The sequence below is a fragment of the Phaseolus vulgaris genome, chromosome 5 (assembly GCF_000499845.2).
Source record: "Phaseolus vulgaris cultivar G19833 chromosome 5, P. vulgaris v2.0, whole genome shotgun sequence".
In the NCBI taxonomy this organism is placed as follows: domain Eukaryota; kingdom Viridiplantae; phylum Streptophyta; class Magnoliopsida; order Fabales; family Fabaceae; genus Phaseolus; species Phaseolus vulgaris.
Genome location: NC_023755.2, coordinates 39427962 through 39451157, shown reverse-complemented (window position 1 = coordinate 39451157; position 23196 = coordinate 39427962). Strand labels below are relative to the sequence as shown.

Sequence of the window (23196 nt, the reverse complement as noted above, 5' to 3'; positions counted from 1 at the left end):
GATATTGTTTCTAGGAAATCCAAACACTATATAAAATTGCTTATAAAATATTTTGTGAACATGTATCATCCATATTCTAAAAACACTCAGCCACAAAAGTTTAATAAAACATAGATTTTTACATTTTTTTCAATATAAATAAATCTCTTGTAAATGACGAATAATTATGAAAGTGTCTCTAAATTATATTTTATATATTTCCATGCTGTGTAAAAAAATAATTTTAAAATATTAATTTCAGTATATCAAGAGATAAATAAAGTTTTAAGCAGTTTTACTATCGGTTTTTTAGTAATTTTATATATAATTTTCTAAGGCCATATAGATAATAATAGACACTCAAAAACTAGTTATTAATCATATAAAGAATCAGTACCCGAGAAAAAAAAAAACTCTGAAATTCTCATTTTACACTAAAATATATTATTTGTTAAGAAAGTGAAATGTAGATGTTATAATAGCCTAGAGGAACTCTACTGATACGGTTTTGTTAAGAAGGGAGCTTTAAGCCTAACTTAGATAACGGCCCGATAGCGGGTGGTCTTGATAAACCCAACAAATACTCGCTAGGATAGACTAGAAATGACTCTGATACCATGTTAAGAAGTGGGCTTTAAGCCTAACTCAACCCCATAAAACCGGCTCTAATCTCTAGTTGATGTGGGATCTCCAACAGGTTTAAGAGAGGAACCCAATATAATATGATTACATATATTATTTTAAAGTTGAGATTAACCTAATAATTTGTTCTATTTTAAATTTAAAATTAAAGATTTATGATGATATTATAAATATACACTCTATTTAAGATAAATATACTCACTGATTATAGCAATTAACACTCCAATCATCAAATTTTGATTATTGACTTTTATAATTGTCTTGTAAAAAAACTGGAAACCAGATCCACACTAATTATTAAAGGACGTGTGTGAGAATAGTACATATTAAAAATAAAGTTTAATCTAAGTTTATATATGGAATAAGGCAAAATTAGTTGATTCTTGAAAAAAATATATGTGATGACACTATCATATTGAATAGTAGAGTGTGTTGTGAGGATATAAACTTATCTTTGTTTTGGATGGTAATTTGAGATCATATATACTAATAAATATGTATTTAGCAATAATTAACATTTTAATCATATTTAATTTATTTTTTAATTTAAAATATTATTATATTATTATAATGATTTGTCAATTATATATATTTTACTTTTCTCGATTTGAACAAAGTCTTTTCCTTTTGTTTCAAAATTGGCCGCACAAAAATGATAGTAATAATACATGACAATTTATATTTTTTATACAAAATCACATTATAACTTTTAATATTATTATATTAATATTTTTTCATATTATTTAATTTTAAATTTATCATTTTGTCATATGATGTCAAACTATGATTTTTCCAAAAAAGAGTGCACTGTAGTTATCAGCTCCTTTGAGTTGTCATTGCACACGAATGAGACATTCAAAACTATTGTATATTAAGGAAAGAAAATAATAATGATGGTCTAAGTATTTGACTTTTTAGAGGGTTGATAATAGTATCCAATTATTTTAACTCATTTTTATATCATTGACTAATATTTATTTTAGGAAAAATTATTTGACATCGAAAGTAACTACTTGAAAATATCTTATAATAATATTTTTAGTTAAAAAATAAATTAAATATGATTAAAACATTAATTTGTTGATATTTTTTACTTCACGCATTATATTAAGTGTTTGGATAATTAATTACCTTTACGAACGTCAAAAATGAAAACAACTATTTTATTGTTTTAATCATTATATTTAATATATGTATAAGACTTGAACCACTATTCCTATTATTCAATTCTTATTATGATAAAAAAATTATGAAATTCAATTTAATTGTGAAAAATGTAATCTAAACAATTTCTAGAATCTAACGAACCAAGTTTTTATTCATGCACGCGCAGAAGCTTCTTGGAAAATACTTGTAAACAACGTTGATTTGAGCTTGTTCTAGAGTTTTTTTCCTTGAAAATGTTCAAACGTGAGTTCTCCACAAATACATCCAAAAGCACACGCTCAATTCCTCATAAGTCAATGTGCTCTGTCCCTACAATAAATTTCCAAGCATTTTCTACAATTAGTTTATTATAAGAACCTTTCTCTGCTTAGATTATTATTCCTCAAGGACTTTCAAGTTCAAGAATATGGATCCAAAGTTTTATGATGCAGTTATGACCAATGACATTACCACATTTTCAAGCCTTGTTAAAGAGAATGCAGAAATTCTCCAGCAGAGAACAGCTGATTCCTTGAGCACTCCCTTACACCTTGCTTCAAGGTACGGTTGCACTGAAATAGTATCTGATATTGTGAGATTGTGCCCTCACATGGTTTCTGCTGAGGATAAAAACCTGGACACACCAGTTCATGAGGCTTGCAGACAAGAGAATGTTGGGGTCTTAAAGTTGCTGTTAGATGCCAATTCTGCAGCTGTTTGTAAGCCTAATCTCAATGGAAAAAGTGCTTGCTTTCTAGCTTGCAGCCATGGCCATCTTGACATGGTCATACTCCTGCTCAATCTATCAGAGATGGTGGGGCCAGAGGCAGGAGGGTTTGATCAATCTTGTATCCATATTGCTACATCAAGAGGGCACACAGGTAGATATAAAAATACTTTTTCTCCACTTTGCGTGATTTTTAATTTTTATCTATTTTTGTTGGAAACTCTCACACCCTTTGAGTCAGTTCCTGCTATGTGGTATGTATATATACCTGGTTTGACAACTATTTTAAAGTTAGCTGGTGTTTTACCAGATATGTCTTCTTTCTATAGCATACAGACAAACAGACAAGTCAATAATAGTGGTTTCTATTCCTAAAATGTTGTGTTGTGATAACTCTGATCTCACATATTTGTCAATCACCATAATTTCCTTTTGTCTCCCGTAAATACCATGATCAGGAATGATACGCTCATAAGTACCGATGGGTTCGACCCATCACCCTACAAAAAGTCTCTGAAAGCCAAAGATGTTGGAGATCCCACATCGACTAGAGATTAGAGTCTCTCATTGTATATAAGTGGGTGCAAACCTCAATCCTATGAACCGGTTTTATGAGATTGAGTTAGGTTTAAAGTCCACTTCGTAATAAATGAGACTTAAAAGCTATCGGTAATCTTCGATTTATTGACACCCACCCTAAACCCTAAGAGGCTCCACCCATAACCCTACAGCATGCTTTAAGATGAGATCTAACAACTTTAGACAGTTCATCTGAGAAATTTTAAATTTTCTGGGCAGATGTTGTTAGAGTGTTGTTGAACAAGTGGTCAGATCTTGCTCGAGTGATTGATGAAGAGGGGAACTCGCCATTGCATCATGCTTGTGAGAGGGGACACACAGAGATTGCATGGATCCTTCTAAGACGTGATCCAACTCTTAGTTTACTATTCAACAACGATGGATATACACCATTGCACCTGGCAGTGATGAACGGGAAAGAGTCTCTATCCTTCAAGATTTTGCCTCAAGCATTGCTGCATCGCTTAACCGGATCACTAGAGAGGAAGAGACCGTACTTCATTTAGCTGTGAGATATGGATGGCAAAATGCATTGGAATTCTTGGTGCATGTCTCCAATGGTACCTATCTATTGCACTGTCAAGATCGTTATGGCAACACCGTCTTACACCTTGCGGTTTTAGGCAAACGCTACAAGGTGAGGTAGTAATGTCATACAGATCTATTCATGATATGTATATCAATATGTCATGTACTCTGCCTCTTTCAATATCCTTTAATTGTTGATTCTGTGATGAAAAACTGCATCCATAAAATGAAGTTTCATCGGTTCATATTAAAGAAATGCGTCTAACAATTATGGCACATCCTAGCCAATCTAGCTTTCATATGTGTGTAGTTGTGCTCAAAGTTTCTTTTATGATAATTGTAGATGGCAGAGTTCTTGATCAACAAGGCAAAGATGGATATTAATGCTATGAACTCTGGAGGGATCACAGCACTTGACATCCTAGATCAGGCTAAGGACAGTGCAGAAAAGAGGCAATTACAAGCCACTTTTATCAGAGCTGGTGGTAGAAGAAGCATCCAATTTTCACCATTTTGGCTGGAAACAGACAGCACTAACTCTGTGTCTCCAGTAGCGTCTAGTCTTTCTATGTCATGGAGGTTTACACCTAATCCAGTGGAACTGCCAAATCAAAATGAATTGGTTACTCATTATGATAGGGCAAGTCCAGCACAAGCTGGCACAAGCTCCAAATCTAGATCACCTTCCCAGCATCAAGTGAGTGAGATAATTGAGAATGGAAACTATAAACCATATGACTTCTCCCCAACAAATTCAGGGGAACAGAAGAAGCATCAGACCAAAAGAAAAGTGGAAAATCTAAGTCAAATTTGCTATTATCAGAACAGCAGGAAGAAGCATTATGAGATGCAAAGAGAGGCAATAATGCCAGGAATACCATTGTAATAGTTTCTGTTTTGATTGCTACTGTAACTTTTGCAGCTGGCATTAGCCCCCCTGGTGGGGTGAACCAAGATGGGCCAGTGAGAGGTCAGTCAACTGTGGGAAAAAGAACAGCCTTCAAGGTCTTTGTAATAAGCAACAACATAGCACTATTCACCTCTCTATGTATAGTAATTGTGCTTGTTAGTATCATTCCATTTACAAGAAAGGCACACACAAGACTATTGACAATCACTCACAAGCTAATGTGGGTGGCTGTGGCATTTATGGCAACTGGCTATGTTGCAGCCATATGGGTGATCTTGCCACACAGTCCAGAGATGCTATGGCTATCTGTTGTGCTGCTTGCTCTGTGTGGTGGCTCTCTGGGCACAGTCTTCATTGGTCTCAGTGTGATGCTGGTTAAGCACTGGCTGAAAAAATCAAAGTGGAAAAAGAATAGGAAGGAAGTTGTGGATGTAGCTGCAGACAATGGAAAGGAAAGTCAAAATTCAGATATTGAGAGCTCTTATTCAAAGGGTTACCATTCATACTGATTAATTTGGCTCCCAAGATGAGAATGTTGTGTAAAAATGTGTGTACACTACCCTTGTACAGTAACTCTATTGATGTATATCCATAAATATTCTTCTAAAACTACATCACAAACCAAAATATCACAGAAGAAAAATCTAAAACTGAAATGAGGGTAAGAGTATTGGAAATGCTGAAATTGTTTTTATTCCATCTTTCTCTTGAAAGATTGTGTCCCTAACATTCTTTGTTAAGTGTTTGAGTACAAATAAAGGTCTTCAGTTAAGAGTGTTGAACTTACCACTTACATTTACCTCTTAACAAATGAAAACACAGACTTGTGAATAAAACATGGTATGATTGTTAAATACTTTTATTATCAAAGAAAAACTAATAATGCACCTAACACTATACTTTGATTTATTGAGATTATCAATAAAATATCTATATGGAAGTTGAAATTTTTAAACAAATGATAACTTGTAATTCAAGTAACAAAAATCAGTTATATTTTTCATCTTATCTTCTCTCATGCAACTTTTCACAAATGCCAATGGTTTTCTTTTTGTAAATTGAAAAAATATTTTTTAATTATCTAATTTATAAATCAATTAAAGGAAATTTTTATTTTCATTCATTTAGAAAATGTCTACAATCCAATTTAGCCATTAAATTGAACTGGTGCTGAAGACTGAATAGTTTATACGAAGTTTTGAAACCCCACTGTTCTCCTTAAATAAAAGTCTGTTTTTTTATTAACAGGGCATTGCTGGATAATATTATGCGCATCAGATAGAAATTTTTATAAATCTTACTCTTCAAACTATAAAAATGTCATAAAAATTTATAATTTTTATTAATTCATGGATGAAATTAACATATATTTAAAAAATGTTAAAAATAAAGTTGATTAACAATATATAAACTTTGAAATTAGAAAAAAAAATTGCTAATGGGTCTGCTTAATAAAATTCTAAAAAATTGAACAAATTAATAGATTCAATTTTTATATAAATTATTCAAGTCCTGCAATTTAACCCTTCATGCCCATCAAAACCATTTACTATCAGATCATGAAGGTTGAATTATTTAGCTCTAGTTTCAGATAACAAATTAAAACAATGATATACGTCCAATCAAAATCATTTATTAAGAAAAAAAATCAGACTCTTGCAGATGAATAATTCAATTTGAATGCTGAGAAGTTTGAATGAGAAAAACTCAAGCAATGTCCACAAATACAATACTAAAACCAACAATGATCTTACAGTAACTAGAATAGAAGAGTGAAAAAAGAGATTTCTAACTGTAATGACTACAACCTAAACATTCTAGAAACAAACAAAAGCAAAACAACTAGTTACAACACATTCATGGTGCTAACAGCATGACACTAACAAATGTGACCAAAACAGACATAGAAACTGCAGTAAGCATCACTGAGGCTGATGTTGTTGAATCCTCTAAGGTTTGATCAGAAGGTGGAGGAGCCATTGGTGGGAAGCCTTGGGGTGGAAGGGAAATGGGTGGTGGAGATGAAAAGAGAGGATGTGGGTGAATCACATCCACAACTAATCTTTGCCCTTTCTTGCAGTGTTCATTGTTTCCACTGATGAAGTAGAAATTCCCAGACCTGTCAAGATTAAAAGTGCTCTTACCATTGTCAAAAGCTGTGATGGGGTTACTTGCGTCACAGTTCATGTAATCCAATTTCTCCACGCTAAGAACTGAGTCATTCTCATACTCGAAAACTGCATAAAGAATAACATTATAGTTAATGATGTAGCACATATTTTTCACATAACCACTTAAAACTTCAAAGTGTTACAATAACAGAAAACTCAATCTTAAACAGAAAGCTCAGAACAATCCAAATAACAACAACCTTTCACAACAACACAAGGAATCACCAACTCAACCTATCACTAACCACTTGTTTTTAATCGAAAACATACCACACCAATATAGTTGAATAGGCATGGCATTCACTATAGAAAAGTGATTCAACAAGCTTACCAAGAGCATCACCAACTTGAAACCTGTTCCTTTCAGCCCATTGGCTATAAAATTCAGAATCGTTGGGGGAAGGTTCATGCCAACCGAGGCTACCACCAACATGGAATTGAATGGAAGCTTGAACACAAGTGGGTGTGGCAGCCATGAAAATGATGACACAAGTGCATAGGACTACTGAAAGGGATGCCATGGTTGTTATCTTCTTTTTCTCAGAAGAATGTATAGAAGCAATGGATGGTGGTAAACGAATTGAAATAGAAGAGAGGAGTATATATAGAGAAAGATGAACTATGGAGTGAGAAAAGGTTTAGTGGGCAGTTTTGGTGATGACAACGTGTGTGCATGGCGGTTACACGTTCATGCAGCTGAATGTAGAATGAGGTCGAGAAACTAGGTAACGTGATATCAAAATCTCTCCTTTTTTAAATCAAATAAATTGCCATTTTTTACTATCAATTTTCCTGTGAAAATCATGATAGTTTAAACCCTAATCTCATTTTTCATATATAACCATTTTACTGTATTTTTTTCATCTTCTTTATTGAAGGAATGATTCGGACTGGTTTATCTTTTCATAACCAAAACCTAATTGACTGTGTAGGATTCATAAAAATATTTAAATAGGAAAATATCACACAAGTCGTGGTCGTAGAAACTTTACGACTAAAGAGAGAGGGATGGTTTCTAATGAAAACAAAAGGTTTTTGTGATTACGTGTACGTATATTTTTATAACAATAAAATAAATATGTTAAAAAACCAATATCAAAATTTATTTATATTACATACACATGTAAAGTTAAAAAGTGTAATGTTTTGCTGTAATCTGGTAAAAGCAATGTATTTTTACACTAAAGACGACAAAACATTAATAAATACATGATGACATATATTTATTATATTTAAATAATATTTTTTTATTTATATTACTTTAAAACTCATATTTTTTATTTTTATTATTATTCTATATTAGATAGAATACATATAAATTTATCATCTCCCTATCCTTCAATAAAAATTGTTCACTCTATATAAATTGAAAATGGAATGACAATAAGGCATGATATTTGTTTTGGTTGGAATCTAACATAATTGGTGTTATGCCCTTTTAACCACTTAATCTTATTGTATTCCCATGTATTTATTGTTATTCTTTAGTGTGAATGTATTGCTATTTAAAAAAAATGTTATATTAATTAAATTATAACAATAAATAAGTTGTATAGAACATGTTATTTATAATTTTTTAACTTTAAAAAAATACAAATTTTATTTCCATATTTTTAATAAAATTAAAAAAAATGAACTATTATCATTGTTAAATATTATAATTTATTTAATTTTCTTAAGAAAAATAAGAATTGAATTATAACGTGAGAGGAGTTGTTGACAAAAATAAAATGGAAGTTATTTCTCTCCTATACTCCTTTTTCTCTCACACTCTCCTCCAACTCGCCACTCTCTCCACTTCTTCTCCCAACTCCTCATCCCCCACGTGCAATTTATTTTCTATTTCCATACACATAACTTTATCTATGTTCCTTTTCTATTTTCATACACATAACTTGAATCAAAACCATAGCTGTTCCAAAGGGTTCTCACATTTAGATAGCTGTAAGTGTAACCCTAGAAGAGTTACTATGTAGCACAGATACGGATACGGACAGTGACACGATACATATACGGACACAAAAATATGTATAATTTCTAAAATATAAGATACGATGACACGGATATATATATTATATAATTTTAAATTATATAAATTGAAAATAAATATTTATGTACAAAAGTATGTTTCAGATTCTTTTAGGAGCAGGAAGATATTTTTTATAACTGATTCAAAAGAATTTGTTCCTTATTTTTATAATCATAATAAAAATTTATACAATAAATTTAAATTTTTAGAAAATTATTGTATTTATACCTTTTAAAATTGTGTTAAGAATAGTGCTAGAATTTTAAAAAATCCAACAAATATTTTTTGAATTGAACACTCCACCAATAAGTGTTACGGGTGTCGACACCGATATGTGTTGTAACAGTAAAATAATTAGTTCAGGAATGTCTCTCTGCAAAATAATTGTTGAGATTGTAACTTGGCTTTTCAACCAAAACGTTCTGGCAAAGGCTAACTCTCTAAAGACCCAACAAAAATATGACCGTACTCCGTAGGGACTTGTGTTAAAGAATGTAATATACAACAGCAACAAGGTACAGAAGAAATATTCCACAAAATTGCAGGGGCATTTGTCCCTGCAATTTGTTATGCTTGGCTACTCAAACTTGCTTCCTTTCCACTATCGATCTGTTTTTGGAATTCTCTACACTTGGCAATTCGTATGTCAAGTACGCTGGGTGGCATTGGTTTTAGGGAGCCATGCAAATCTACTAGATGGAAGAACTCTTGTTTGGTTAAGCTTTTCTTCTCAACCAGTTCATTCACCACAGCATCCATCAGCCTTCTATTTTGCTCAAGGATCTGATATGCAAAACAAAGTTTTCACAATAAAGACTCATGCAAAATGAGATTGAAACTTTTACTGAATAAAGAGAAGCATATCGTTTCTTTAATCCTTCTCCTTCCTTCCATTATAACATACCTCTTTTGCTCGTTCATAACACAAGTCCAGAATTCGCATTGCCTCCGAATCAATATCCTGACAGTGAAATATATTGAAATCGTAAGTTGGCCAAATACTATCATTGCCAAAGATAAGGGCATTCAATCGAATAGTATGACACATTGGTCTACACTATACATTGCAAAGAATTCTGATTTAAACTCAAGTTACAATTGTAACTGACGCCAAAGCAGCAAATAAGAAACATCGTGAGAAAATAAAACTCGAGACAGAATCCATACATTAATTCGGTCGGACACCCAGAAGTTGGACATTCCATAGTACTTCTCGGAAAGCCCACCAAGAACAAACGTCCTTGCTGCAGATCTAGCATTGTCTGCAGTTTCAGCCCATATCGTACTTAACTGAAAGATTACAAATCAAGTTAAATATTTCTACAGATCTAAAATGTACCCATAATATGATATAAGCAAATAAAAAGGACCAACAAAATAAACATTTGACACAGATAACTTGTGTACTGATATAAAAACTGTAATTTACAAAGGTAAAAATAAATAAGCAATAAGTCATAACGAACAACATCAATGAAGAACTTGGAAGAAAGTCATTTCTCATTTTTCTCTGGCCCTATAGAAATTTGAAGTCCATATACGTTAATTAATTTTCCTTCTGATCTCTCTCAGATTTCATGAACAATGTTAGTGATCCTACTCACAGAAATCCAAAATGTCCCTAGAAAAATCATATTCATATGCCATTCATTAAGGCTAGTTGGTTGACCAACACCTTAAAACATGAACAATGTTGGAAATAATTTTGTTCATTGCATTATTTGTTTGTCCTGCTATGCTAGTGTGTTTACCTTTAGCTTTATAAATAGAAAAAGGAAGTTTGTGGAAAGCATATAAAACTATCCCATTACCTGATCGCTCCCAAACCAAAGTTCATCAGCTGCACGCGGAGCTAGTTGAACAGTAATATGATCAAGGAGGGATTGTCGACTGCAAGATATTAGCAGTTAGAAATTAAGAGGAAAATAATATGGGAAGCACTAAAACAGTTTGTAATGCAATTTGATCGAGCAGTAATAATTAAAATGCATAATACAGGCAGCATACAGCCTTTGAAAACATCATCGATTTATACTAGTTACAAACAGACAAGTATTTCATTTGGAAAGCATTCTCCAATAGCTAAATATATTTTTTAAGGAGTAAAAGTTTAAATAAATAACCCATACGTGAGCATTCCATTATTAAATTTTACTGAATCCATCTTCACCCGAACATAGCCCAATTCCCTACCAGCTCTAGGAGCAATTGTGACCTACACCAAAGCAAACAAAAAGCTAATGTCACATTTCTTGTCAGGAACATTCATATCACAGATATTCATAGAACAGAGTATAAATAGAATTTCTTTTTATGACATTATTAAACCCAATAACAATTAAATTTCAAAAAGATATAGAACAAAATACCAAACTCAGAAGGTCAACTTCCTGAATTGCTTAAACTATAGTGTCTACTCTAGAACATTGCGGATGCATAAAGATAACCAGATAAACAAAGAACAAGCTTGAATTTTGCAAGCTATTGTTCTAAGATGCAGCAAATTTCAATTCAATATAACAGTTAGTTTATGTTTTAGCTAAATGTTCTTTTTAGCATTGCATTTGCGCCACTGTATTGTCAGCTTCAAATACTATCCATGAGTACCACATTATATGATTCAAACACAAACAGCATGTCATAGTAAAAGGAACGGAAAAAACAACTATTTTTGTGATGTAGGACAAGCAGAATCTTGTTTGGTTCCTTTTTCCATCAACTTAGTTTCCCTCAAATTGACTTCAAGCTAAGTCTTATTTTTTCTAATAAAATTGGCTTTTACTAATATTTGGCATGTAATATGCTCAGAAATAATCAGCAGGAAAGATTGCACGCAGATAACTTTGCAAATGAAAATACTTCCAAGAGTTGTTCAAGAAAAAAATTTATGGCATTTTACAATTAATTCAATTTTAACAGAATTCATAGTTTCAAACATGACAGAATATGGCCTACCAAAAATAAAATTGATAGTGTTAGGCCCTTACAAACTCTATATTTTTAAGGTCGGGAAAGTTCACAGCCACAACAGCCATTGCAGCTTCGTTTATAGCTACTTGTTTCCATGTCTCAGTGCTTCTTTCCTTTCTATCTAGCATTCCTCTTTCCTCCATTTGTGCAGCTTGCAACAAGTCATCAGTAGTAATCTGCAATAGTGAAAGGAAGAAATGAAAAGCTGCCAGCTACAACGTTACAGCAACTGGTAGATCCTTTTCTTATTACTTCCTCTTTTGAGCGCTATCCCCTTTATGTACACGTATGAAAGTTTTCTTGTGCCACATTAAGAAACATCTTGTTCAGGAAACACAGAAACTAGCATCCTTTAAGAGTTACAAAGTAAATAAATATATTATTCAATGAAGCTTGCCCTTACAGTCAGAGAAACACTTTTATTTTGCTTGATTTTGGAAAGTATTAAAGACATTGAACGTGGCATGCCATTCACGAAGCACAATGACTATCAATTTCCCAAAAGGAAATTCCAGAACAGTAACTATCTGGCAATATTGTATATGGAAGCCATTACCTCGGTCCTCGAGTCACGCATCATATTGATGGCAGCAACCTCAATTATGTTGGCTAACTCTGCACCAACCATTCCATCAGTCATACTAGCAACAGCCATGTAATCCACATCTTCAGCCATTGGCTTTTTACGAGCATGGACCTATGACACCAGGTGGAAAATTTAATAGGCAAACTACATAATGTGCCATTAATCACAAATCAACAACTATTAATGCAATAAATATGTAGAGGAGCTGCTACCTTTAGAATTTCTATGCGACCAATTAGGCCGGGCTTGGGGATATATATTTTCCGATCAAACCTGCCAGGTCTCACAAGTGCAGGATCAAGAATGTCTGGTCGGTTTGTGGATGCAATGGTGATCACCTCTCCCCTTCCTTCAAACCCATCTAAGCACACCAGGAGCTGGAGCATTCAGTCAATAGGAAACATCAACCAATATAAACACAAATTTTTACTTAAGAAATGCAGTTTGAAAATTCAGCACTGCCAGCTTAACCTGATTAAGAGTAGCATCACGTTCCTGTCCACCAGAACCTTTAATCAAGCCACGCTCCCTTCCAACAGCATCCAGTTCATCAATGAAAACAACAGATGGGGCCTGAAAATTAATATACAAATATGGAGGCTGATGACCGAAGCTGGAAAAATAGGTAAATTTCAAGACATGACAAGAAAATGCAGTATAATAAAAAAGAAAGGTCTCCAATCAGCTCGAAACAAATAAAATGAGGAACAATGGGATGTGTCAAGTTTACATGCTAATGGACAAAATAAATTTATTGGTGGAAGCTAGTTGCAGTATCCAACTTATAATTTGACTTAAAGTAACCAAAATTGTCAGAACACAGCGGAAAATCTAAAAAAATATCACGTACATTATCCCTGGCTTCTTGGTAAAGTGCACGGACACGAGAAGCCCCAACACCAACATATATTTCCACGAACTGTGAAGCAGAAATAGAGAAGAAATTAACCCCCGCCTCACCAGCTACTGCCTTGGCCAGCAATGTCTTTCCCACTCCAGGGGGGCCACAAAGAAGTATGCCACCTGGTGAAGTCACCAATTAACATTTCAACTTTCAACAGATCGAGAGTAAAGCCCTGTGAAATCAAATGTTTCTTCCTTTCCTTATTTTTCTATTAGATAACTGATACAAATACTATGTGAATACAAAAGATAATCAAATACTTATCTAAGTGCAACACTGTAAAAATGCCAGAGCTAGTCCCCGAAAACTGTCCTATAAAATTTCTTGAATTAAGTTTTCTTGAAGGCTAAGTTTGTTCGTTCAAATTATTCTGTTAAAAGCTTATCATAGTTGAGCAAAATGAGACCTGGTATTTTCACTCCCCTCCTTCGGTACATCTCTCCATGAGTAAAGAACTTGACAATCTCCTCAAGTTCAAGCCGAATTTTACCCAGCCCTGCAACATCACTAAACTTGACATCCACACCTCTCTCTAGATACTGAGGAAGCCTTCTGTTCTGTGCTCTCCTCACACGCGCTCCTGATCTCATAAACTGCTTTGCCATTTTCAAATAATCATTATCCTCCCCTTTCCCCTGCTCAATCTCCTCATCATCACCCTCAATCCCCTCCATCTCCCTCTCCAACTCCCTCAGCTTCTTCCTCTCCTCGGCCTCGGCCTGCTCGATCTTGAGCCTGTCCTCATAGTCCTTCTTATGCTTCCTGTAACTAAGCACCACAGTCCGGTAAAAAATGTAGAAGAACAGCACCCCAAGTGCATTAGCCACATTGCTATTGTTAGCCAAATCAGACCAAAAATAGGCCATTCTCTCATTCCGCTCACTCGCCTGGCGAATCGATTCCCGGTACTTCCTCTTTCTGATGGCCCTCCTCTTCCTCTTCTCCTCCTCCTTCTTCTGAGCCTTAATATTCCTCTCCTCGGTCTCCATCTCTTGCCTCATCCTCCTCAGGTCATCATCCTTCTCCTTCTTCAACTGCAATCTCATTTGTCTATACTCCGCAGCCTTCTTCGACTCCTTCTTGGGCTTTGTTTCGCTATCTTCAGCAAGAAGGAATTTCAGCACAAAAGGGGGCACGTAAATGCGTGACAACAGAGGAGTAGGCCACTCTGGACTCTTAATGGGCGGTGTGTATGCGTTCACACACACTGAATCAATCTTCAACGCATCCCATGAATCCCAAAACGAGCTGTGACTCTCAACCGAAGGCAACACTGTCCTCAACACTCTCGAATCGTCCAAAACAACCAGAACCGCTTCGCTGCGTTGCCTCAATTTCGCAGAAGTGGGTTTGATTATGTGCTTCAGCTTCCCATCCCTCTTGAGTTCGATGATTTCGCTGTAGGGAAGGCGATCGGAGACCACGGGAAGCCCTCGAGACCATGTTTTAAGCTCCTCCGGCGAGAGAGCTTCTGGTTTTTTGCCGGACTGTTTCCTGGATGACCGTTTCTTGCCCTTGGTGACCGCCGCGGCGGCGGCGGCGGCTTGGGGGAGGGTGGCAGATATGACGGTGAGGGTTACGGAGAGTTTGAGGATGTCGAAGCGGTTGTGGTTTGGGGTTTTGTTGTTGTCGTCATTGTTTTCGTCATTATCGGATTTTGGGGTTCGAATTCGCGAGGAAATGGAAGGGTAATAAGGTGGCTTTGGAATGTTTCTGAATTTGGGGTTTAGGGAAAATGAAGATGAAGGATAACGAAGGAAGCAATGTGAAGCCATGCGAACAATGTTGAGTGTTACATTCTCACTTCATCGTCAACCTGCATCTTTTGCGGATAAGTGCTTCCTTCTTCTGTAACTAATAATAATAAATTAATATATATATATACATATATATATATAATTAATATATTTATATATTTTAGACATTTCTTTTAAAATAAATTGGGCTAATATATTCAGTTTAAGAATATTAAAAAAATAATGGTAACATACGAGATTTAGACATACGCCGTCGTGTTTGATACATCGAACACTAACATACATTATAACATATATTATAATGATTATAAGAATAAGAAATAAACTCTTTTGAATTATGAGAAACATCTTTAAATAAGAATAATATAATTATATTTGGCTTAAAATTCCATATATAATATTCTATTTTAATATAATATCAATAGATTACATATTGATTATACTGTATGTAGACAATCTTTAAAAGGATTCGGGGAAGATATTCTTGTTTTAAAAATCCGTATCAAATTATAGATGAGAAATTAACTAAATTCAACAATAGTTTAGGTAAAAAAAGTTAAATGGTTTATTTTTTTCTAATTTTTTTAGGAAGTTTATGCATAATCGTGTTGTTAGTAATCATAATCTTTTAAAAATGAATTGTAACGTGATTTCTTACCCTGATTTCGTTCAGAAGCTCAAATTCATACTTTTGTTATTGGTAGCTTGTACGCATAGTGTATGCAATCGTATTAAACATTTGTATGTCCGAGATTAAAACTAAATTCAAGATTTCACCTTCTCTGAAACCCAGTTCTTGAAATGAGATAACACTTCGATTTATCAACAAATATACGTGCATCCTTGAAACTCCAGTACCTGAAATCAAACCATACCACACCAAAAACTTGTAAAAATAGTTTACAAAATCATCACACATGGAAAGCATAGGTTCCTAGACTACAATAACCAAAGCCTTCCTCCCACTGCGTCAGATCGAGCTACATAAATTAAACACCATCATGCTCTATTCCAAAATCTGAAGTGCACGAGCAATCATCAGATTTACATCGACATTAAGTTATATATTGTGGTCTCGTTTCTCAAACACAGGAGTAATAATCCGTAGTGAAGTTATCCATAAAAATGATAAGCTAAAATGCCACAAATTCTAACAATTGGGATCCAAAGAGTAAATATTCCAACTCAATCCGATGAACACATGCCGAACTTCTTCAAGGTGCATGAAGAAAGTAAAATCATTGCTTACAACAAAACAGAATAATATTTAGTTTGATTCAGCCGAACAGCTCATTTAAACCCCAAACATTAAGTCCATGATTTTGGACACCAGTGATTTTGTTGGGGAAGCAATGGTTCCTCCAGTCTGGCGTGCAGAGTTGCCATTCTGCGGATAGTAAGGTCGAACAGGTGCTTTCAATGTGTTCACTCCTGAGTTTCTAGCTGAGGGTAGAGGTAAGGGCATAAATCCCTGATTGTCAAGCCTTTCATTTAAAGCTTGACGTTGCATGGGATCTAACAGTTTCACACCAACAATTAGTACTCCATTAATTTGCATTCCATTCTTGCTAAGAGCTTTATGTGCATCAGATCGATTCTGTATCAGCAATAAACAAAGTTGGTTGACAAACCATAGAAAATCACTTTGAAAGAGAGTATAGCAAGGTTTAAAAAATGGAATCACTTCTTAATATATCAACAAAATGACAACGACAAGTGCCACGGATATAGTCTGGGATTAAAATATAACTAATGATTTATAAAGAAAATAATTATTCCATTCAAGCAAGGAAAAGATTGCAAACCTGATACAAAATGTGCATCCAATTTGCATCTCTAGGACCAGGAACATGTTTCAAAATTGCACCACATTTTTCAAACTCCCTTAAGACCATATTAGTATCACCTGGTGAAAACCTGCACACAAAGAGCATTGTTAAAAAAACGCATATTGGTATATACAAATACAAAGTTAAACTCTGTAAGGTCCATTTGTTTTGTAGCAAACAGCAATGTCATACAACTTCAAAAATATAATAATTTATTTCATACTTTCATGACAATAATATATTACACAAGGATAAATGTAGAAAACAAAAAATTAACTATAACAAAATACAGAGACAAAAAAACCCTACAATGTCTCTCAAAAACTAACTCTACAAAAATGATCACCCAAATCTTAATTAAATAAATCATTAACATTTCACTGAAATCATAATCTTGTCAAATCTTGAAAGACCATAGGAATCCAAATGTTATCCTTTTTACTTATCATTCAGACTTAAAGATTAAAACAATCTAAAAATTGAAATACATAAGAAATGAAGATCCTAGAACTGGAGAAAAAGGGATGTATAAAAAAAAGCATCAAGGTCTAGTACTGCCAAAAAAGAGTGAATATGTTTTAGGTCTGAGAATGAATACAGACAAGTGAAATATATGTGATGTGTATCCCATCTCCCCAAAACTTTCAAGTAAATGAAAACTACATATATTATAGAAAACACTCAATGCCTCACCAACAAGGTCACTTTTAAATTCTTATGAGTTATTCCACACCTCTCTCCACATTACAACACAGTTCATGTACTTCTATGGAATCGCCACAACCACTCTTAACTCTTGGTATTTTTGAGCCCTAAAAGTCCCCAATTGCCCTTTGTGAAAAAAAATCAAGGGATGGTTGAATTGTGTTTCAAAAATTTATTTCAGTTTTTGCAAGTATCATCTGATACTTCATAGTCAAACAATTAAGTATTTGGTCAGGCGAACCAACAAAGATATTCATAAATTTGATTTGCAAAGCCTTGCCTTCTTTAGTTAGCACAGTCTAAATAACATGCAACGCAAGAGGTTAAAGGAAGAAGGATTACTCGGTATTTTTATACTGATTTGTCTAATAGCACAAACTACTTCTAGTTCTTGATCAACCAATCAAACCGATAGTGGGTGGCCTGACAAACAATTGCTAAGATAGACTCTGATACCAAAATTAAAATTTGTTTACAAAATATGTCAATGGAAATATGTTACACAGTTTCAGCAGACACTGACAATTCCTAATTTTAGAAGCCAAAGGACACACCTTGAGCAGCAAGCTATGTCCCAGATGCATTTCTATATAATGATCAAGTATGTTAACCTGAAATAAATCTGGTTCCCAAGGAGGTAAAAGAATACATCTTCACTAAAGCAATAAGTTCCTGTTAAAAGACAGCACGAGTGATCGTCTAAGAAACATGCTTCCAACTTCCATTTAGTGCATTCCCTCAAACACTAAAACATTCACCAGTGTTAGAATAACTATTGAGACATAGCCTTAGCAAGCTCCATTCTTAGCCAAAAATTCCACCAGTCCTTGATTCACCCTGTTGCAACTCCTTATAAAATGATGGTTGAAGTAGTATTATTTTATCGAGGACAACCAAGGTGCGCAGTATTTTCTAGAAACACTAAATAAGGCACCATTGCCAAAGGCGTTCCATTAGTCTCATTCACCAAATGCTCCTAATGGTGGAGTTGAAATACATCTTGTCAAGAACAAGGAGACTGAGGACCTCCAGTTGAATGCAGCATCTAAGATTGGTTACATAGTTTCGATGAATGCAAACCTGAAGGAGCGGGGTAATCTTAGATGTTGCACTTAACTGGAGATCCTCAGTCTTCTTGTTCTTGACAGAATGTATTTCAACTCTACCATTAGGAGCATTTGGTGAATGAGACTGATGGAACGCCTTTGGCAATGGTGCCTTATTTAGTGTTTCTAGAAAATACTGCGCACCTTGGTTGTCCTCGATAAAATAATACTACTTCAACCATCATTTTATAAGGAGTTGCAACAAGGTGAATCAAGGACTGGTGGAATTTTTGGCTAAGAATGGAGCTTGCTAAGGCTATGTCTCAATAGTTATTCTAACATTGGTGAATGTTTTAGTGTTTGAGGTGAGGGAATGCACTAAATGGAAATATGTTACATAGTTTCAACAGACACTGACAATTCCTAATTTTAGAAGCCAAATTCCACACCTTGAGCAGCAAGCTATATCCCAAATACATTTCTATATAATGGAAAGTTAGTAGAGTGTTCTATGAAGCACTTGTACTTGCATGATATGCTCTTATTCTTTAGTTTCTGTCATACGCAACTGCATTATGATTCATGCTTTTATATTTTATGCATTTAGTTAGCCAAAATCACAAGGTTGTTGCAATTTTACTCTAATAGCCTTTTTATCTACCCTCCTTCTCTCCCCCTTTTTCTCATTGTAATAATCTTCTTCGACAAAATTCACTTCTTCCATTATCCTCCCCCACCACATTGGTATTCCGGTAGTTGAATTTTCCTTTCAGCCAACTACCATAATTTCCATTTTCCTTTCAGCCAACTACCATACTTTCCACATGGTTATCTGGAGCCTTAAGGCCATTACTCCTATATGCCTGACAATCCATTTGCAGCCCTTCCTAGAATTAGGAATAGTTCTCTACAGGATATCCAAAAAATAAAACTTCATAGACTTGTAATCCTCACTGAGAATTTGAGATAAATTATACCACCAATATTTTCTAGTAACTCCCTTAGCAATCACATGATTTTTCATTTTATCACTAACAACTCTGAAAACAACGAGAATAAAAAGCCTCTACTAAAATTCTTCGTAGGAAGTTAGAATAGCAGTACATCATACAAACTAATAGTAATGAAATATTACAAACTTTCACAGTACACCAACATTTTATCAACTACTAGAATGCACAATGATGGAGGATGAGTTGTTATTCTTACTCAGAAATAGTTGTACGTTTTTTCTTACCACATGCATTGCCCAGCAGTTTTGGCAATTGGAATAAGACCTTTCTGTGCTTTAGGAGCAGGGGTATGCTATCAAGCGCTTGGAGTAAGTTTTCTTGATCTTTTAGGAGTACAGAAGTAAAAATCTATGCTGATATTATTCATGCTATTTTATGTAAGATAGAAGTAAATTGTGTAGAATTCAAAGGACAATTATTTATACTTAGATTTGCAGTGGAATGCATGTATTCATCCGCAAATAGACAAACACAGATGCTAAAGCAGAGTTAAGACATACCCATATACAGTTACCCATTCTTCCTCATTGAGATTCCCAGTTGGCAAAGAATTCCTTTGAACCTCAGGCCTTGCCACTTCCAGCGGTGGAGGAAGGGTGATCAAAGCACCAGGCTGAACCACACCCTCAACTGGTGAACTTCTTCCCTTCTCATCTTGTTCCCCACCACTCTTTGCAGTTGCAGGTGACCACCAACTCAAACCCGGTGAGGCCTGTTGGTTTTGTTGTACCCCTCTCAAAGCATAAGATGTGCTAGCCTCAGATTTGCTTTTCCCAGGAGTTGAAAATTCCCTATTATAAGTTTGGACGGGAGTTCTAATGTCTGACTTAATCTCAGGGGATACTTGATAATCCAGTATGCCTGATTCAGGAGAAAAGTCTGATCTGTCCTCCAAGGTGAAAACAGGTGGTGGAGGAAGGTCCGAACTACCAAAGTTCTCACGCCATAGTGCAGATACTGCAGCTGCCTGACCGGGACTTGAAGTTTTTCCTCTACGAGTAGAAACAGGTGAAGCTAAATCCTGGAAAAATAAAGACTGCCTACCGGATCTTGGTGTTCTTTGCACGGTAGTGCTCATGGTCTATATATTTAACAACGGAATTAATACCTGAGAACAAGCCAACAGAACAGATGCATTAAAACCAAATTGACTGAAAGAGCTGAGCTAAGACTATGAATCGGGTTCCCCAGTATGAGGAATGAGCACATTTAACAAGGAGCTAAATTCACTACATACAAAGTACTTCCTTGTGCTGAGTATTGCTGGCACATGTCAGAACCTGAGAAATTTATATACTAATTCAATTTTATTTTTCTTTTACCACAGAAAATTAAACCAAGGAAAAAGAGAGTAAATAATAGGATTTGACTCCCCTAAACTGAGGAAAAATACTGTAAATATTCTCAATCATTGATAAGAATAATAGTTATCGATATTCAAAAACATCCATGATTTATATGCATACAGACATAATATTAACCATTAATTTTCTCATGAATTTTTAGAAGCTGGATCCAAGAAAATAACTAGGCAGACAGCAAATTTTACTGTAAATTCATTAAAAAAAAAAACAAGTTTGAAAAACATGACGAAGACGTAAATAAACAGGCAATCCGCAAATGAAGTTCTCGGAGTACGAGACTCAATCAATTTATTCTACAACCAGTAACAAATAAGAGAACCACCGAAATTTCCAAAGAAATATATTAAAAATGCCTCGGCCAAAAAAAATCGAGAACGAAAGTATCAATACAGCAATAACACATGAAACTACACCAAAAACAAACAAATAGTTTCTTACAAGACTGGTTTTCCCATTCGCATAAACCAATCCCCCTTGACCTTGGGGTTGAAATTCAAACGCTATAGACTGTGCAGAAGAGAGAGAAAGAGAGAGTACCTGGTGGATGTAAATGGGTTTGAATGCAATCAAATGTGATCACAAATGTTGAGTTGCTTGAGACTCGATTTTTGAGGTTTTGGTATTTTCCCTCCCAAACCAAAACGCTGAAGCTCAAAAGAGGGAGCGCTCCGTCGAAGGGGGCAATTCTATGTATTTTGTAATAGTGCTGTTAGTCGTTTTAAATTTTTCATTTCAAAACCCTAATTTCTCCTTTCTCTTCTTTATTTCCTTGTATTTTTCATTGTGACTAGGCCTTTGAATTTTGAAAAAACTGCCTTATAGGATTTATTGCAACACTTTTTTTTAACTTCAACCCTTCATATTTTGTGTCCAAAACAAAAACAATTGTGAGTTTAAAAATCACAAAAAAAAAAATTGGAGGATCAGTTATTACTTTTTTATCCATATTGAAATCAATGAATCAATTCAAAAAATCCTATTAAACAATTTTATGCCTAAAAATGTGCGCAATAGGATATGTGTATTCCCATTTTCTTTTTTTACTTAATATGATAAAAATTTAACATACATACAAAAATATTTTTGGATAAGTCAATATTTAAAAATAAAAATAATATGTAAAAGAAAAATAATGAATTGATTAATCAATATTTTTTTTTTCTAGTTTCAGTCTCTCTTCTTCTTCAAACTTTTCCTCTGCTTTCATTGGTAGTTTTTGAATCAGAGAGTGTGTGATGATATTCACATATCGACTTGATGGTAGATATAAAAGAATAATAGGTTTACAGATGAATAGAGTTGCTTAAAATGAAATCAAGAAAGTAATTTAAAATAAATGTTATTTTATTTTATATGTGAAAAACATGTGTTCTTTTTTTCTTTCCTTCGTTCTTTATTTCTTTCTTCTTTCTTCCTTCCTTCTAAAGATGTAACTCTCAATTTGAAATTTAAAATAAATAGTAGCAATTGCATTCTTTATTTAAAAACATCAAAATATCAATTTCAAAATTAAAAGAAATAATAGCAATTGCATTCTTTATGCAAAAAACACTAGAATACAATAAAATATAAAGAACCAATAATAACATCTATCATTTGTTGAAACCAAAAGAACGATTACCTTCTTTTGACGTTGATGGTGTTTTTTTTTCTTTTATCTCAAATACTCTCCTTCTGCACTTTCAATCTCTCTACTCCTCGCCTATGTGATCTCTAGACTCGGGTCGGGTGGGTACCTGCAAAATACAATCTGACGCTTAATTCTTGAACTTTGTGTTTATTTATATAATTATCGCAAACCTTTTGTTATTGGACCTAAATAAAAAATTTTAAAAAATGTTATTTTATTTGACATGTGAAAAACGTGTGTTATTTATTTCTTTCTTTCTTTTCTTTTTCTTTCTTTCTTTCTTTCTTTCTTTCTTTCTTCCTTCCTTCTACAAATATATCTCTCAATTTGAAATTTAAAATAAATAGTAGCAATTGCGTTCTTTAAGCAAAAACACCAAAATAATAATTTGAAATTTAAAAGAAATAGTAGCAATTGCATTCTTTATACAAAAACACTAAAATATAATAAAATATAAAAACAAAGAATAACATGTATCATTTGTTGAAATCAAAAATAACCATTACCTTCTTTTTAGGTTGATTATTTTTTTCTTCTTTCCTATAGAATACTCTCTTTTTGCACTTTTCACCTCTCTACTCCTCTACGTGATCTCTAGACTTGGACGAGTTACTTGTAAAAGACATCCTGACGCTTAATTCTTGAAATGTGTGTTTATTTATATAATTATTGTGGGCCTTT

The 23196-nt window shown here is 34.0% G+C and overlaps 3 protein-coding genes and 1 pseudogene across 3 annotated transcripts; 1 reads left to right on the top strand and 3 right to left on the bottom strand.

The window, feature by feature from the left end:
- Positions 1–2194: 2194 nt before the first annotated feature.
- LOC137834547 (ankyrin repeat-containing protein At5g02620-like) lies at positions 2195–5182 on the top strand (annotated as a pseudogene).
- Positions 5183–6339: 1157 nt separating this feature from the next.
- On the bottom strand, positions 6340–7223 carry LOC137834546 (early nodulin-like protein 7). Its single transcript, XM_068642573.1, has 2 exons — positions 7014–7223; positions 6340–6748 (listed from the first exon to the last, which is right to left on the bottom strand). Exons 1-2 carry the CDS (start codon positions 7201–7203, stop codon positions 6369–6371), a joined length of 570 nt encoding a protein of 189 aa, XP_068498674.1. The 5' UTR covers positions 7204–7223; the 3' UTR covers positions 6340–6368.
- Positions 7224–9046: 1823 nt separating this feature from the next.
- LOC137835926 (probable inactive ATP-dependent zinc metalloprotease FTSHI 2, chloroplastic) lies at positions 9047–15055 on the bottom strand. Its single transcript, XM_068644684.1, has 11 exons — positions 13578–15055; positions 13118–13290; positions 12739–12840; positions 12480–12644; positions 12238–12378; positions 11699–11857; positions 10841–10926; positions 10523–10601; positions 9879–10001; positions 9616–9672; positions 9047–9494 (listed from the first exon to the last, which is right to left on the bottom strand). Exons 1-11 carry the CDS (start codon positions 14944–14946, stop codon positions 9279–9281), a joined length of 2670 nt encoding a protein of 889 aa, XP_068500785.1. The 5' UTR covers positions 14947–15055; the 3' UTR covers positions 9047–9278.
- A 968-nt stretch (positions 15056–16023) lies between these two features.
- LOC137835925 (nuclear pore complex protein NUP35) lies at positions 16024–21674 on the bottom strand. Its single transcript, XM_068644683.1, has 4 exons — positions 21423–21674; positions 20022–20629; positions 16734–16845; positions 16024–16525 (listed from the first exon to the last, which is right to left on the bottom strand). Exons 2-4 carry the CDS (start codon positions 20597–20599, stop codon positions 16223–16225), a joined length of 993 nt encoding a protein of 330 aa, XP_068500784.1. The 5' UTR covers positions 20600–20629; positions 21423–21674; the 3' UTR covers positions 16024–16222.
- Between the last annotated feature and the right edge of the window lie 1522 nt (positions 21675–23196).